The following is a 16,687-nucleotide window of genomic DNA, read 5'->3' as shown; positions in this document are numbered from 1 at the left end:
ACAGTGAGTGTTGGCAGACTGTTTAACAGCTTAATACTCCTCAGGTCTCTAAACAGCATCTGCGCACATATGTGCTTGCCAGCAGAAATCACTGGATAGCCACGTTAAGCAGCCAAATAATTTAGATGTAAATAATTTAATAGGACGGCTATGGTGCAACGATTGAACTGCACCAGTAAATCTTCCATTGTGACAGGCTAAATTTCTTTTACTCCCCTTGTCTCATCCAATAGGGCCAAACTTCCAGGTAGCATTTAACCACTGAATTACCAGGAGAGCTCTCACTACAAAACACCTACATCCAGTTGCCAAGATACAGCAAACTGATCCAGGAGAGTGGACATGGAACCATGATGTAGAAATTTAAACACAGGGAAGACATCAAATTGAGAAAGGTGCTGGCCTGAAAACACACTTCCATGGAATCTGTTCTGCACAATATCCTGGAAATGGGCAAATCAATCAGTTAATTACAACCAGATCTTTATTGCAAAGAACAGCTGCCCCAATACAGGCCGTGCAAGGAACGCAATTGGGAATTAACCGGAATCTGCATATACAGTATTTGGATACGACGGTCTTTGCAGATACGTGAATTTGAACGGGAATTGGTCCTTTAAATAATCTTAGCATTAGACGCTAAGGGGGTGCTAATCGTCAGCTAAAAGCATTCTTCATATTAAAGAGGTGCCACATGCTGTAGCAATAGGATGCATCGCGAGAGGACTGGAACTGAAGACTAAAGTCTCCCTCAATGCGGGAGCTTTTATTGGCTCTGTTGCCCTCCGGGTGGATGGACAAGCTAAATGAAAGGAGCACACGCACGATCACTTTAATCCCACAGAGAGGAACATCTGATATTTTTGACAAGCAGCTTTACGGTGCATTTTGATTGGAAGGAACATTGTGCAAGATGCCATGGAGTGGAACCTGAGAGACCAGCTGCAACAGTAATGTGCAATGGATTACATTTATTGCCAGGCGTGCAGCCAGTTCAAGGAGGAAATTAGCAGAAACCACAAGGATCATATTGATTTTATTACTTCAAACACATCATTTACATCTCTTGCAGGATGCAGTTCACGTCACTGCTTCAGATCAACGGTAACCAGTCCATTTCCTTGACAATCCAACAAGTTGCAGCAATTTCCCAACAATTGTGCTTTTTTTATGGTTGGTGTTTTAACAAGGACTCATTATGCCAAATACAGCATCCAAATGCATGGACGAAGAAATTCACACGTCCAGAGAATACACCTTCTCTCTCTAACCACTCCTACCCACGCAACAAATTTATACTTTGAACCTTAACACTTTGTGCTAGCCTTGTCCCTCCGCCCCCACCCCACAGAATCACTACCGAATGGCTCAATTAGTAAAACCACAGTCTAGTGTAAGGTTATCTACAGGGCAGCTCTCTTAGAACTCTTCGCTCAGCGATTGTAAGTCTATTATACGAGAAGCGCTTTATATCTGGCTTCCAGCACCGACTAGCTGCCCTCCCACGCTAATATTCGGCCAATTTCTGAGTGATGTCTCCCTCAGCCGGTTAGCAGAGTACGCTAACTTTGCTGAGGTACCACAGACTCAATTCTCCAGAACGAGTCAGCTCCTTTTGGGGGGGAGGGGGGGGTGGGGGGGGGCCGGAAGAAGTACGGGGCAAACTGGCCAATGAAACTGATCTTTCAATAGACTGAGTAAATAATAATAATAATCCTTGCACCCCTGTATTCAAGTCCTTGCACTCCTCTGCACCCCCCAACCTCTCTGACCTCCTCTCTCCTCCGCACAGTACCCGTTGCCTTCGTTCCTCCGGGTCTGGTCTCCTCCTTGTCCCCGAGTCCTCCGCTCCACCCTCGGCGGCCGTGCCTTCAGCCACTGTGCCCTCAGGCTCTGGAACTGCCTTCCTCACTGCCTTCGTCTCGCTCCCTCCCTTCCCATTTTCAGGTCTCTGCTGAAGAACTTTCTTTTCGACCGCTATATAAATCCAAGTTGTTTCATAAAGCGCTTTTCACGTCTTTCGAGACATCTTGAAGCGCTTCACACAGTATACTGTAAAGTGAATTGACTGTATATTTGTGGGTGAAACAGGGCAGCCAATTGCGCACAGCAGCGTCCCACAAACAGTCATGAATTGAGTGACCAAATATTTTTTTCTAAATTTGATTTTTTGGGTGATTATCCCCGGAAAAGCGATTCGCCAATCGACTAACAACTGGGTTCCTAGTCACTGCTAGGTACACTGAGGCGTGTGGAGTAAGGAAACTTGCTCAACATTTTGGCCTGCCAGGAATCGAACCCAGGTCTCTCGCTTGTGAGGCTAGTGCTCTAACCACTGAGCTACAGGACTCCACATCTATGTGAAATCCCTTCTATGTGAATACATGGAACCATTCAAAGTACGCAGCCTCAACAATTTTCAACTCACACTCCACAAGATTTAAAATACCAACCACAGGACTGACCAAAACTTGAATGTTTTACCAATCCTGGCCTGGACACTGAAGTCAATCTCAGGGACAGAACAGATTCTCTGGAAATGTGCCGACTTTCCTACTAAAACCTGATACCGAGTAAAAATCAGGTAGTTAGAAACATCTTGGTGAAATCGGAGTGCAAAGTCTCACTGCCGGGAACTCCAGGAGACATTATTATTCCAACTAGCAGCACAGTTTGTGTGTGTGTGTGTGTTAATACATGCTTAAATCTCCTTCTTTGTAACACTAGGCTGCTTCACCATTGACAGCATCAGCACCATGCATTTTATTAGCAAAGGTTTAGTGACAAAGGGCCCAATCACATGGGCCTTGGGTTCAAAAACTTTCAGGGTAGAAATGCACCGAAGACCTCAAAGGGATGAATGCAAATTAGTAAAAGCAGATTGCGCTCAGTCCTCTAACGCAACCTTGCACTGCATTTCAGATTGGATTAGTTCCACTACATTGAGATTTCATGCCACTATTATGGCCATCAGTCAGGGTTAAACACAGCAGTCATTCAGCTTATAAAAAGAGAGGTCAGTTCTGAGCCCCGTCAGCACTGTATAATCTTTCAACCCGTTTGGCCATTTGTTCGGATCCCTAAATATCTCTGCAGGTGTCCTCAATCCATTCTGTTCGTTACAGGAAGCGAATGGGGGGGCTTCAGTGAGTGAGGTTTACCAAAGCAATGCAAGATTGGGGGCCTTTTACAATCAGAAATAGGGGGGAGGGGAAATAAAAAAATTCTCTGACCAAAGAGGATCTCTGCAAAGACGAACACATGAATCATCCAATTTTTATAACGCTCCAACCAAGTAACATACGCTTCAAATTCATTTGGCGTGTACAATTTTGCATTTGCTATTAATACACATATTCCTCCTTTACTCCATATTGATCCCAATTCTGAGAATTATTTTTATAGGTTTGTGACCGATGTACCAGAATCTCAACCTGACCTGCGCTTAATTGGGAGTGGGGTGGGGGGGGATGGGAAGATTCTACATTCACTTAACTCGCTTCCGTTAAGGAGACATGAAGCAATAAACCTAAACTAAACTCCGGCCTTTAGCCACAGTCTTCCTCTTTCGGTGACACTTTAGCTATGCAAATGGCAAGACGCATCATAAATCTCCAGGAGTGTTCCAAATGGGCCTCGGATCAGAGCCTGTGTAACATTGCACAAGCTACACATATGCTCTCCATGGTGCACAGCCTTTGATTTTAAATGTTGTTCAATTTAGTTAAACCCTACTGTTTTAGCAGCTGGCAACAGGATATAAGAAGCAGGAGCGAGGCCCTAGGTACTGACCTCTAGCTGTGAGCTTGCTGTAGATCTGCGAGTTTACTTCTTTGTCTCGAACATAACATCTGATCTCCTCCACAGCCTCTCGGATGACTGTGACCCCCAAGACAAATCCCTGCAAGTCAAAAAAAGAAAATCAATGCTTTTCACACATCAATAAAACTAAAATACACAGTCACTACGCTTTGCTGTGAAGTGCCTTGAGACGTCTCGAAGACATGATAAGGCACTATCTCAAATGCAAGGATTATTATTATTACTTCATACCTGCAGTGTCCGAACACGGGGAGAAGTTATACATGTTAGATGAAAATATTCTTTGGGAGGGGGGAGGTGCGGGGGGGGGGGGGGGCGCACGTTGAGTTGACCATAATTCTCTTAGTACATCCTGACCATATTCGCTGCAGACTGCGGAGAGCGTGTGTGTCCATGTCTGTTTGTGTAGCTTTAGTAACCTGACTGCACCTGACCTAAGCTTTCAATGCTTATTCTTTTTTCCCCCCTTTTCTCCCCTCCTGAAGGCAGGTACTCTTCCTGGGGTGCAGATCAACAGGAGCTGCCTGCCCTCCCATATCTAGTGCCAACTTATCATTTTTCACGTATATTGAGTCGAGACAGTGAAAGCCAACCGTGTGTTCAATCATAGGGGATGTCACAGCTGAGCCAGTCTTGTCCTGTCCCGATCTGTGAACATGCCCAGGGCTTACTGGGTAGCTATCAAGAGCAGAAACCCAGGCTTATTATCTCCCCTTCTTTGCTTGCTCAGGTGAATTGTAACCCCCCACACCCCCCAACCCAGACCAGACATGTCCACGCAGATTACAACCTGCAACCTCCTCGTCTACGTTACTTGTTGTGACAACAGGTGGTGTCTTTATCTGTTTGGCCATCAGGGGAGCTCCCATTCATTCCTTTTACAGCCACTCAAGCTGGATGAAGACCTCAATGACATATTCATCTTTCAGAAGCCAAGAGGAACCCACCCATCTTAAATTAAAGGGTAAAAAATGTAACCTTCTTGCGACATCTTGATATTGGGAATTTTCTCCTTTAATCAGCATCAAATGGTCTTCTTGAACTTTGCCTGGAGATGCAGTGGTGTTTCTTAAATGTTTTGCACCCTTCCTGGATTATTCCGAGTGATCCTAAGTCAATACTAATACGACCCATTACTTGTCAGTAAGATAGAAGCACTGCTCGCACAGCCTAATGAGGCATTTAGCTGGAATAGTTTTTAGAGCAACTTGCATTTAATAGAGTCCTTCACATGGGACAACTTCTCGGAGCGCTTAGCAGTGGCAGAGCCTGACGCTGAGCTGGGGGGAGGGAGGTGGTGACTGTCAGCATGGATGAAGAGAAAGGTCTTCAGTCATGCTTTAAAAGAGAAGGGGGCAAGGCGGAGGGATTGGGGGAGGGAGTTCCAAAGCTTCGGGGCTTAGTGGCTGAAAACACGGCCATCGACGGTGCAGAGGAGGTAACGAGAGCAAGCAGGAGGCCAGAGCCAGCCGAGCAGAAGCAGCAGGTAGTGGAATGGGGAGAAAGCGGGTCAGAAAGATAGGGAGACGCCAGGGCATGAAGGGATTTGTAGGACAGCAATTAATAAGTGACTGGAAGTTACATTGAAACTCCAATTGTTTGCGATTATTGTGATGACAGATAATCAGCTTGCCTTCCCAGCTATGCTTCCTGTGCGATGTTTCCTGCTCTCTGTGCTATGCATTAGTGCTTTTCATTAACTGCAGTCTCATGCATTTCACACCAAACTAACTCAAACAAATGCACTTCCCCGCAAGACTCACTAAAACTATAAAGAATACATCTTTATTTTAAAAGAAACACAGTAACGCTTCTGGAACCAAAGTGTCCGAAACAAATATTGACGTTTATCCACAAGTAATTAGAAACGTTATTTAAAGGGTATCAATATGTTGCTTGTTGAACAAATTGCATTACAAATCAATGTTGCATTTTACAATCCTCAGTGCAAAGAGTGACGGTTACAAAATGATTCCAATTCCTCCTCACCGACCTGACTCAGTTGTTTCTCAGTGTTGCATTCCCCTGGAGTCAACAGCACGTGGGTTCAGTAAATCTTTTGCCTCTGTCAATTATCCACTGGAGTGAGGGAGGGCAGGGAGAAAGACTACTTCCTCTCCATTGTACCAGGTAATTGACATTACATCATTTCATTGTCCCCACATCCTGATCACATGCACCTTTAATGGCGTTCAATTATAATTCCATAAAACAGTTAAACAGTAATAAAAATACATTTATGAATTTATCATATTATTTATTTATCGTGGAGTCCTGTAGCTCAGTGGTTAGAGCACTCGCTTTGCAAGCGAGAGACCTGAATTCAATTCCAGGCAGAGGGCGAAACCTTGGGCAAGTTTCCTTACTCCACACAGAGCCTAATAATAATCCCTCCAAAACCAAAAACAATAATAAATTGGTCATTTTCAATCTACGACTGTTTGTGGGACATTGCTGTGCGCAATTGGCTGCCGCGTTCGCCCACAAATATACAGTCAATTCACTTTACAGTGTGTTCTGTGAAGCGCTTTGGGACGTCCTCCCGACGTGAAAAGCGCTATATCAAATGCAAGGATTATTATTATTATCGACTCTCTTAGTTGGTGTCGGTGTCTGATAAATAGCAGCGTGCCAATAATTCCATCTATTTTGAATGCTTTAACGCCTGGAATCCTAAAACCTCCCATTATATTCTTACACACCAGTTATATGAAAATAACCCAGAGGAGTTTTTTTTCCTAAAACAAAATTCTCGTCTGGCTCTTTCGGTTCCCACAACCACTTAGTAGTATTCCTCGGGTCTCAAGGAAATGGGCAAGTATCCTGGCACCAGATCTCATAGTAAAAGGGCAGGGAACTGGTACACTGAACTGACTCCATGGCTGACTTGCTGTCAAGTTTTCCATCCCAATATGGAAATGCATGACCTGCATTTTCTCGCAGAACAAGGTCCCAACCTGAGGCTGTGTAGTTCAGGAAAATGTAAGCATGCACCCACAGCTTTCTCGTTCCATGACAAAGCACTTCATCCACAATACCACCCACAAAATACACAATCAATTAACTTTACGGTATATTCTGTGAAGCCCTTTGAGACGTCTCGAAGAGGTGATAAGGTGCTATATCAAATGCAAGGATTATCGTCTGAACCAATGCAATTTCCTATTGTAGACACTCAGCAAAAAAGCCTGCTATATCTAGCAATTAGTTAAGTTAGTCCATCATGTCCAGGTTCATAAACGATAAATAATCACATAGGCAAACACGCATGGGGCTATCGGCTTCCATGTTTGTTCCAGGATACAATGCAAAATTACATTTGTAAAGCAGCTTTCACGCCTGGAGTGTGCATCCATAGATGCTGACGCTGCCAGTGGCTAAGGTGTGTACGCACTGGCGTGAGCCAATCTGGGGAGCCTCAGTCTTGCTGAAGTTCAACTGTAAAAAGTTGGCTCTCATCCAGACAGTCTGTCAGGACAGCAGTGGTCTTGGGGTCAAGGGTGGAGGCAGAGAGATAGAGTTGGGTGTCATCCGTCAAGAAGTTGACCCCATGTCTTTGGATGATGTACAGGTTGAAGAGGAGAGGACCAAGGACAGAGCCTTGAGAAACACTGCACGAGCGGATTAATTCTACCAAATGCTAATTCAAGCTATGTCCCCTCCGAGATGAGCTTCTTTACTCTTCTTCACTCCCTTAGGTTCTTCCTGAATCTTTGCCAGTTTTCTGCCTCTCTTCTGACAGGGAACCACCCCACTTTGATAAATAATTGAAGAGGAAGATGTATCATAGAATCATACAATTCAGAAGGAGGCCATTCGGCCCATCATGTCTGTGCCAGCTCTTTAAAAAGAGCTACCCAAATCAATCCCACACCCCTGACTCTCTTCCCATAGCTCTGCAAACTCATCCTCCCCAAATAATTATCTTCTTCTCTCTTAAAAGTTGTTATCGAATCAGCTTCCATCATCCTTCCAGGCAATGCATTCCAGATCCGAACAACTCGCTGCGTGAAAACATTTCTCCTCACCTCCCCTCTGTTTCTTTTAACAACTATTTTAAAATCGGTGTCCTCGGGTTACCGACCCACCCGCCAGTGGAAATAGTTTCTCCTTGTTCACCCTATCGAATCCCCTCATAATTTTGAAAATTTCTATTAAGATTCAATTAATTAATATTTTAAAATGTAATATTTCTATTGAAAACTTCTCCTCTTAATCTCTGCTCCATGGAAAATAATTCTAGCTTCTCCCGATAACTGAAGTTCCTCATTCCTGGTAAATCTCCTTTGCACCCTCTCCAATGCCTTGACAGCCTTCCTAAAGTGTGGTGCCCAGAACTGAACACAGTCTCTAGCTGAGGCCTAACCAATGTTTTATAAAGGTTCATCATAACTTCCTGACTTTTGTATTCTATGCCCCTATTTATAAAGCCTTGTATCTCGTATGCTTTTTTAAAAAAAAACAGCTTTATCTACCCGTTCTGCCACCTTAATTGCGCTCAGCAATTATTCTGATCCACGTCCCAGTGAAAACATTTGAATTACAAGCTGGGGGATCTAAAACAACTCAAAGCATAATAATAATAACAATAATCCTTGCATTTGATATATGTAGTACCTGATCACGCCATTGAGACGTCTCAAAGCGCTTCACAAAATATATTGTAAAGTGGATTGACTGTGTATTTTGTCGCCGAAACCTGTGAATAAACCATTTACTACCCCCCCACCCCATTTGGAAAATAAATATTAAAAGTAAAAATGAATTCTGAGTGCCTGACTCCAACCGCCGCCCTTCAATTAAGTTATTTTTAGCTAAACAGGAAGCCTTTAGCAAACAACCTGGAAGCCAGAGACCAGCTGTCCCCTGTAAAGAACAACACCCTAAGCTGTTTGATATACGCAAGCAGCAAATCTTACAAACAGATTAGTTTTAGTGCTTTAGGGCTGCAACCTTACATTTTACATGACAGACTGATTACTTTTATTCAGAGCGTGGATAAATGCAATGCAATACATTGCTTAGGTGTAACATTAGGAGCCTGTTGCATACACAGTGATCAATATCCAGCTTCGAAAAACTGTGTCACAAAGGTCTAGGACGTTACATGATAGTTAGATGACTATTACTATACTCACCAGGGTGCCCAATAGGTGTACAGAGCTCCCAGCCTCAACTCTGGTACAAACTGAGAGCATGCCAGCAGCAGGAAGTACAGGTTGAAGAAGTATTTAAACTGGTTAAACAGTACCTGGAGAACAAGGTGGAGGAAAGAATACATTAAATTGTAACTACAGGAATCCTGCTCAGCACACACAAGAAAGATGAGGTCATTTTAGAGCAGTGGAAAATTGACAGAATTTTTTTAAAGCCAGTTTTCAACCGATAAAATAATCTTTGCATTTGATTTTGCATCTTTCATGCCTGGAACACGTCTCAAAGCGCTTTGCAGGATAAATTGCAAAGTGCAGTGACTGTGAGTTTTGGAAGCAAACACAGCAGCCAACTTGCACACAGCAATGGTCACAAACAGCCATGCAGTGAATGGCTTTTATTTAGGGGGATTGTTAGCCAGGACACCGGGAGACACATTCTTCTTTTTTTGAATAGCGCCATGGCAAAAAAAAAAGCCTCTACAGTACACTTTGAATAATTCTAACGTATATAAATAGAATTAAGGTGAGAATCACTCTCAGATTATTATAGATATAAAGTTTAGCACATTACTGGGCAACGAGATGACACTGCCTGTAGCAGCCCTGACAAGCTGTTGCAAAATAACAGAATGGATACCAGTGCCTCACCCAGAAAAGGATCAATAATTTGGTGGGGGAGGGGGAAGGAAATAAAACTTGCAAAACCTTGTTTCACATAGTGTAACGCTGCTTCTAATCCCTGTTATAAGAGAAGCAGAAATTGTGTAGGAAACGGTATTAGGAGATGCAAGAGTAATGGCAGAAACTGCACCAGGGAATATTTTATTATTTAATGTATGGGAGATACAGACAAATTTCGAGAAAGCTGAACCAGCCGAAGCCAACCTATCAACAGCACAAATAACACACTATGGGCTTTAACTTTACTGGTTTTTCTAAATGGGCTTCCATAGTGAGGATTACAGTAAATAGGAATTCAGCTGTTAATCGATTGGCGGGATTGCTTTTCCGGGGCTAATAATTCCTTTTTAAACAAATAATATGGTGATTCAATCCACCACTTTTTTGGGGCACTGCTTTGTGCAATTGGCTGCCGAGTTTCCCGACAAAATATGCAGTCAATTCACTTTACGGTATATCCTGTGAAGCACTTTGAGACTTCTCAAAGATGTGATAAGACCCTACATCAAATGCAAGGATTATTGTTATTTTTATTATAAATTAAACCGCATTATCCCCTGAAAAATGAAGATGTAGTACCCAATGCTCAATTGTGTTGTTGAAATCGGTCTTTAGCAACCAATTTAAATTATTAAAAAAAAACTAGATTATTCATGTCCATGGGATTTCTTGAACACTTACTCCAGGAAGAAAGGAGAAGAAGTTGTATTTCTGATTGTTGATAACATTGCGGGGATATTTCTGCTCTCGTTTCTCCGGGTGTCCAAGCCACACAGTCCGAGGTTTGAAATCCCTTCCTCCACAGCACCACCCACAGCAGCTGCAGAAAAGAAAGATGCACCATATGTTAAGTACTGATACTAGGAAGACAAGTCTTTATTTCCCTTGTCAAAACCACTTTCAAGCCACGTCCTGTTGGTATCAGCATTACTCGTGTTGTAACAGTTGGCGCCCCTATTCCCAAGAAATGCCCTGCCTGCCGTATAGATAGTGTACACGTGAAGACGCCATCAACTAATTAATAGTGCTCTTTTGCTCGTGCAATTTTGATTGCATTGGCCTGAGGAAGAAACTGTCGAGCGTCAGACAATGGGAACCAAACAATACAATACCAGCTACAATAAATGACTGTGTACTTCAGTGATTGTAGCCGTTTAATTCTCCCCTCTTCCCCTCCACCCCCACTCTTGTAGAAACGGACACATTACTGGAGTAAGATTCTTCAGTTCCTTGCCCCATTTAACCATTCAGTGATGGGTTTTGGCAGGTTGATGCACCCCACGTTGAAGGGAGCTATATAAATGCAAATTGTCGTATTTGGGGCATCAGAGTCAAGGTAGACAATAACAACAACTTGCATTTATATAGCGCCCTTCGCGCATTGTAGCAGCCCGGAGAGTTTCACAGCGGCGGAGTCTGACAACGAGCCGGGGGAGAGGGAGGTGAAAGTAAGCACGATCAAAACGGTAGGTCTTCAGGCGGGATTTGAAGGTGGGGAGGGAGGGGGCAAAGGCAGAGAGATCAATGGAGAGTTCCAGAGTTTTGGTGCGTAGTGGCTGAATGCACGGCCACCGATGGGGGAGAGGAGGGGGCGATGGATGAACAGGAGGCCGGAGCCAACTGAACGGAGGCAGCGGATGGTGGAGTGGGGGGTAAGCAGATCGGATACAGCCCTCCAGATACTACAGGTCACTGAGGACAATTGTAGTGCCCCTATCGCATCCCAGGTTCAATCTGACCCTGGTCTGTGCTGAGTTAACCAATCTCAGCCAGGATGGCTCTGAACCAAATCAATGCAAGGATTATTATTATTATTATTCTCACATACTGTATCAGGGCGTAAATGACTGAAAAGGCATTTCACTGTAACATGTATACAGTTATTTTTAACATTATTTCTACTGTGGTTGAACTGGGTATTAAAATCCAGAAGTATAGGAACATTTTGTAACCTTGCACATCTGACAGTTTGTTTATTATTTTTTTTAAAAACGTTTCCTTTTATAGTTTCTTTTCGGACAAGTCGGTTACCTTGTATTCCTGAACGTTATTGACTCGAGCGTGGGAACAGATACAAATGAAGGTTTTTATAAAACGAGTCTTGTTTTGGCGTTTTCTAAAAGCTTTCAGAGCTGTCAACTTTCTTTTAAAAACTGAAATGTCTTTCTGCTACATTTCTTGTTGCGTTCATTCATTCCTGGCTGTTGTTAACCCTGGTCTATCTCAGTGGCACTGGCTTAGGGTGAACGCAGCTGCCTGGATTTGTTCAGCGGAAATAATCTACCCAACAAACTCCATTGCACCTCCGCATAAATAATAAATATACAGTAAAAATGAAAATGTATAAGTTAGGAGGAAAGTGATTTGCCAAGCGAGAATAAATAAACATGTAGCCTCGGCATAAATGCTAGTATCTATTGGCCACACTAGTATCCTAACCAGAGTAAGAGTTCCGTGTTTGCCATCTACACATGGATATCTGAAACGGAAGAGCATAAAGGCACTATACAAGTGTAATTCTGTATTGTGTAACCCAAACAAAGTGCAGCATTAAAAAAAACTGTACTGAAAACCGATCCCAGGAATCAACATGGAGTTACTTGTGCTGAATCTTTGAAGCAGAAATCTGCAGCTTTGTGGTGTGGCCATTCTTCTAAAGCCGCAGTTCGTATTGACTGAGCAAGTGTGCTTATATCTGTCCAGATCCTGCTGTAAGGACACGAGGATCGATGCCAAATGGGAACACGATCAGGCTTAGCTGTGTTGACCAACCAGTTGATTAGCCCTCAAGCACTAACTGCTCACTCATACATGAAGAACGGTCACATGAGCAAGTTACCAGAGAGCCATTTCTGCCCTTTGAGCTCCAACCCATTGTGTCTTTAGAATATAACAGTCAGGATGTGGGAGGGAGAGAGAAGGGGGGAGGCATCTCCTCATTTGCTCCGCAGAGAGACTACACACTCCAGAACTGGTAAATAGAAACTCTGCTTCTGAGAGTTCTCGGTAGCTGGAACTGGAGGTCCTCTTGTGCACAATAAAAGGCTTTCATTCACGACTGGAGTGTTGCAGTTGCCTCAGTACGCCCCCCAACACCCCCCCCCCCCCCCCTCCCCGGTGGGAAAAAAGTAGTCAAGGTTCCCATTCCTGATCACTATGTGAGAAAATGTGTCTGTTTAGACAGGATCTGTCTAAACAATTAGCTGCCTCATTTCGCCCACAAACATACAGTCAATTCACTTTACAGTATATTCTGTGAAGCTCTTTGAGACGTCGCAAAGCCGCGATAAGGCGCCATATCAAATGCAAAGGTTATTATTATCTGGCTTAATGTGTCGCAAAATACAAAGTAAAAATGTTCAAGGTAAATTCAACTGAAGAACCTGGATCAGACAGGTGGAAAATATTCTACGAGTTGAAAAGCATTGCCTCAAACTTACAAGATGGATGCTTTCAGAACTGGGTACTGGGACGCTGACCACATTGTTCTATTAGAAAATAGCCATCTACGTAAATGGCATTTGCGTGTTGCTATTTGACAGGACTAATGTTATTGTGCCTAATAGCTTTCACTCATGCCAAACAATTTCAGGTCAGTGATACATTTCTGCACTGTATCGCTGCTCAGGGATACATTTCTGCACTGAAAGCATTCGAAGACCGTGCCAACTCATTCGGAATGGCAGCCCTTGACGGTGTGATTTGCACCAGTCATTCAGAATCTGCGCGCCAGAGCCAATCCGAAATGCAAGTTAAAAGAGTTGAGGATGCAGAAGTGAGCCACAACTCATATTGGGAATCCAGAGGAAGGCAGATAGCTTAACAACAATTTGAGGTTTCTTAATGCTCGCAAATATGAAAGCTACTCATGCTATTTGCACCTGGGAGCGGACGGTGAAGTGATGTATGGTCCCCTCTCCTAGATTAAAATGGGCAACATCATCTTCGAGTGTCATGTATCAAAATGTCTTGGGACATCCTACCAATCTGAGAGGCGCTACATAAAATGTAAATTTGCATTGTACTGCATTGTAAAACAATTGTCAAACAGGATATTGTCGAAGTCAACAGCATCAGTTCCTCATGATCCAAACTTACCGAATAACTAGATGGAGGACCCACATTCAGCTATTTTTGTGTTGATTCACTTATTTCTGTCTTTGCCATTTTTCTTATGGTATTCGCAGCTCTTAACAACGCACCTCCCCTACATTCCTTACAATTTGCTTGCCCCTAACTTACTCTCTGCATTCCTGCCACCTGTAACTCAGAGATGAAGAGGGTGATGCTGCAAAGTAGCTGCTGAAATGTTAATAGCAAAGAAGTGCTCCTTTTCGAAATTCCCACCAACAGTCAAGAAAATGTCAATGAAACAAAACACAAAATACTGCAGATGCTGGCAATCTGAAAGCAAAAACAGAAGTCGCTGGGAACATTCAGCAGGTCAGGGGGCATCTATGGAGAAAGGAGAGTAAGTCAATGTTTCGAGTCCACCACCTTTCAAAATGTTGACTCACTTTCCTTTCTCCACAGATGCTACCTGACCTGCTGAGGGTTCCCAAGAAAATGTCCAAGATCAGCTCCTTCACATTTGCCTTCCCCATACCTGCGCTTTCACACGAGTGCGTACAGAACTCTTAACACTGACGCCTAAGCAATTGATACGGGAAGTTCTCACACTGAACTGCGTTGACCGTGTTATTTTATATTGAACAAATGTTAGTTCGGCATTTAAAGGGAAAATGAACCTCAGCAAGTTTCCTTGAGATTATCAAGAATAATTTAAACCACAAACAACAGGACATACAATCTACTGAAAGATGATAACAACAACTTGGATTTATATAGTGCCCTTCAAGTGGCGTAGCGTCTCGGAGCATTTATAATCAACTATGGCTGAGCCAGCTGACCGTTCATATCCCTGCAAGTAATCATTATTGATCTGCAAGTGTCCGCAGGCTAAGTAACCATTGGCACAGAGAAGGTTATGTAAATAATGTAGCCAAGCCCAATCCTCTCCTTATCCAATGCGCAAGCACCTTCCAACAGGTATTACTGGGTAATGATGAAGGGCGGGACACACAGCTCATTTTCTCTGCCCTGATCTGTGCAGCTAAAGCTAATTTTAGTGGCTGTGCTATTTCCCAGCTACCATAGAGCCCTGGCTGAAATTCAACAATGTAGGCAGAGATGTGGAGTCATCCTATATGCTAATTCATGGTGTGACTCCCATCACTGCAAAGCACAATCTGGAAACCACAATCTGAATGGCGTGAGGTGGAGCTGACATGCCCAGCGGTAAGCAGAACGCAGGACTCCCTTTGGCTCCACTTCGCCATTGCTTTTTGGAGTCCGCAGACGTAAACTGAACAAGCTCCACCTCTAGACAAGATCGGAAGTGCATCAATTGTTCAGCAGAGGATGGCAGCAAGTCATCTGCTATTATTATTATGAATGGTAACATTTGATACAGCGCCTTATCACGCCTTCAAGACGTCTCAAAGCGTTTCACAGAATATACTAAACGTGAACTGACTGTACCTTTTGTGGGCGAAACGCGGCAGCCAATTGTGCGCAGCAGTGTCCCGCAAACAGTCATGGGTTGAGTGACCAAATTATTAGTATTTTTTAAAATTACATTTTATTTTGCAAGGTAGTATTATTCACCTATAAAACTTTTTTTTTGGGGGGGGGCGGTGGGGTGGGGGGAAGAGGGTTAAAAAATAAATGTGCATTTACCTTCTAGATCTTACAGAGAGTCAGTCCAGGAGTTAAATTTTTGACATTTTAGTCTGCTCCAAATCTATGATATTTTCACAACCCCCTTCTTGGCATTGTTGTGCATTATCCTGTAACCTCTTTCTCTCTCTCTCTCTGTGTGTGTCTCTCTTTCTCTTATCTCTCCACAGCTGAAAATCATCCTCCACCTCAGGTTTCAGATCATTAAACAACCAGCAAACAGAATTGCTCTCCTATTGATTGATCTAAGAAGTGTCTTTAGTTGTTTTTTTTTGTTTTTTTGGGGGGGAAACATGGGATTTTTGCTAATTTCCCAGGGCAAGAGATTTTCTGAATTGCTACAGTGTTTTAAAGGGTGTGTCTCTTGTCCAATGGAGTCAATCAGGAAGAACCTGCAAGGATTTCCTGGTTTTTCTTCACTTGCCACAACAGCACATCACACAAATAAACAAAATAAAACTCTGCTCTCAATCCCCCATCATCACAACTCAGTGTTAGGGGATCAAGTCACCTTTTACCCCCGGGTCTGACGTTACCACACTCTTCCAGAGCCCTGTTTTGATAAAGCAATTCAAATAATAATGATAATAATAAAAAAAAGCAAATCAATAAATATATCCAATCAATCAATCAATCAATCAATCAATCTATCTTTTTGGGGCTTGCTTTTAATTATGCCATTGCTGGCAGGGATTGGCATGGATAAAAGAGGGGATAGGAATGCAAGCTCCTGGCATTCCCAGTTAGTTCCCCAGGAATTGTTTCTGAGTGTGATATGAACACACACACACACTCACTCACTCACTCACACACTCACTCACACATTCACTCACACAACTGCTGTGTGTGTTACAGTGTGTCCCAGTTGTGGGGCTTTGCAATCCACAAGGGTTTCAGCCTTGTGTGATCCCAGTGTCTGTCTCTCTCTCTCTCTCACACACACACCTGTACTAATGGAGGCCTGAGAGAGAGAAGGAATCAGACTCACACAGAGAGAGAGAGAGAGAGAGAGAGACACTTGCAGACAATTGCCAATAAATGTCCCAGTTATTCCCCAGGGAACAGATACCTCGAAGCATCGGATCATTGCAAACATCGTTTTGAAACCAAACATCATTGCACGACCAGAGAGAGCAAAACACACAGTGAAAGCATAAAAAACATCTCTCATGCAAAGCCTCCCCCATTAACACACACACACACACACCACCAGCAGCAGCAGCAAATCCTTCTTTACTCTCAAAACAAATGATCTGAGGATCAAATAAAGCTGATCCCACAAGGCTGGG

General features: G+C 43.3%; 1 protein-coding gene across 2 annotated transcripts in view; it reads right to left on the bottom strand.

The window, feature by feature from the left end:
* LOC103191032 (probable phospholipid-transporting ATPase IIA) overlaps positions 1-9,067 on the bottom strand; it is a 48,298-nt gene extending 39,231 nt beyond the window's left edge. For both annotated transcript variants that reach the window (XM_007911969.2, XM_042341862.1), the window contains exons 1-2: positions 8,961-9,067; positions 3,793-3,901 (exon numbers count right to left, since the gene is read on the bottom strand). In XM_007911969.2, the coding sequence (XP_007910160.2) occupies positions 3,793-3,901; positions 8,961-9,020 (169 nt within the window). In that variant the 5' untranslated portion in view covers positions 9,021-9,067. The remainder of the gene's footprint in view (positions 1-3,792; positions 3,902-8,960) is intronic.
* Positions 9,068-16,687: the final 7,620 nt, after the last annotated feature.

Source organism: Callorhinchus milii, unplaced genomic scaffold, assembly GCF_018977255.1.
Source record: "Callorhinchus milii isolate IMCB2004 unplaced genomic scaffold, IMCB_Cmil_1.0 Scaffold18, whole genome shotgun sequence".
Lineage (NCBI taxonomy): Eukaryota > Metazoa > Chordata > Chondrichthyes > Chimaeriformes > Callorhinchidae > Callorhinchus > Callorhinchus milii.
This window is presented reverse-complemented; position numbering and strand designations above follow the sequence as displayed.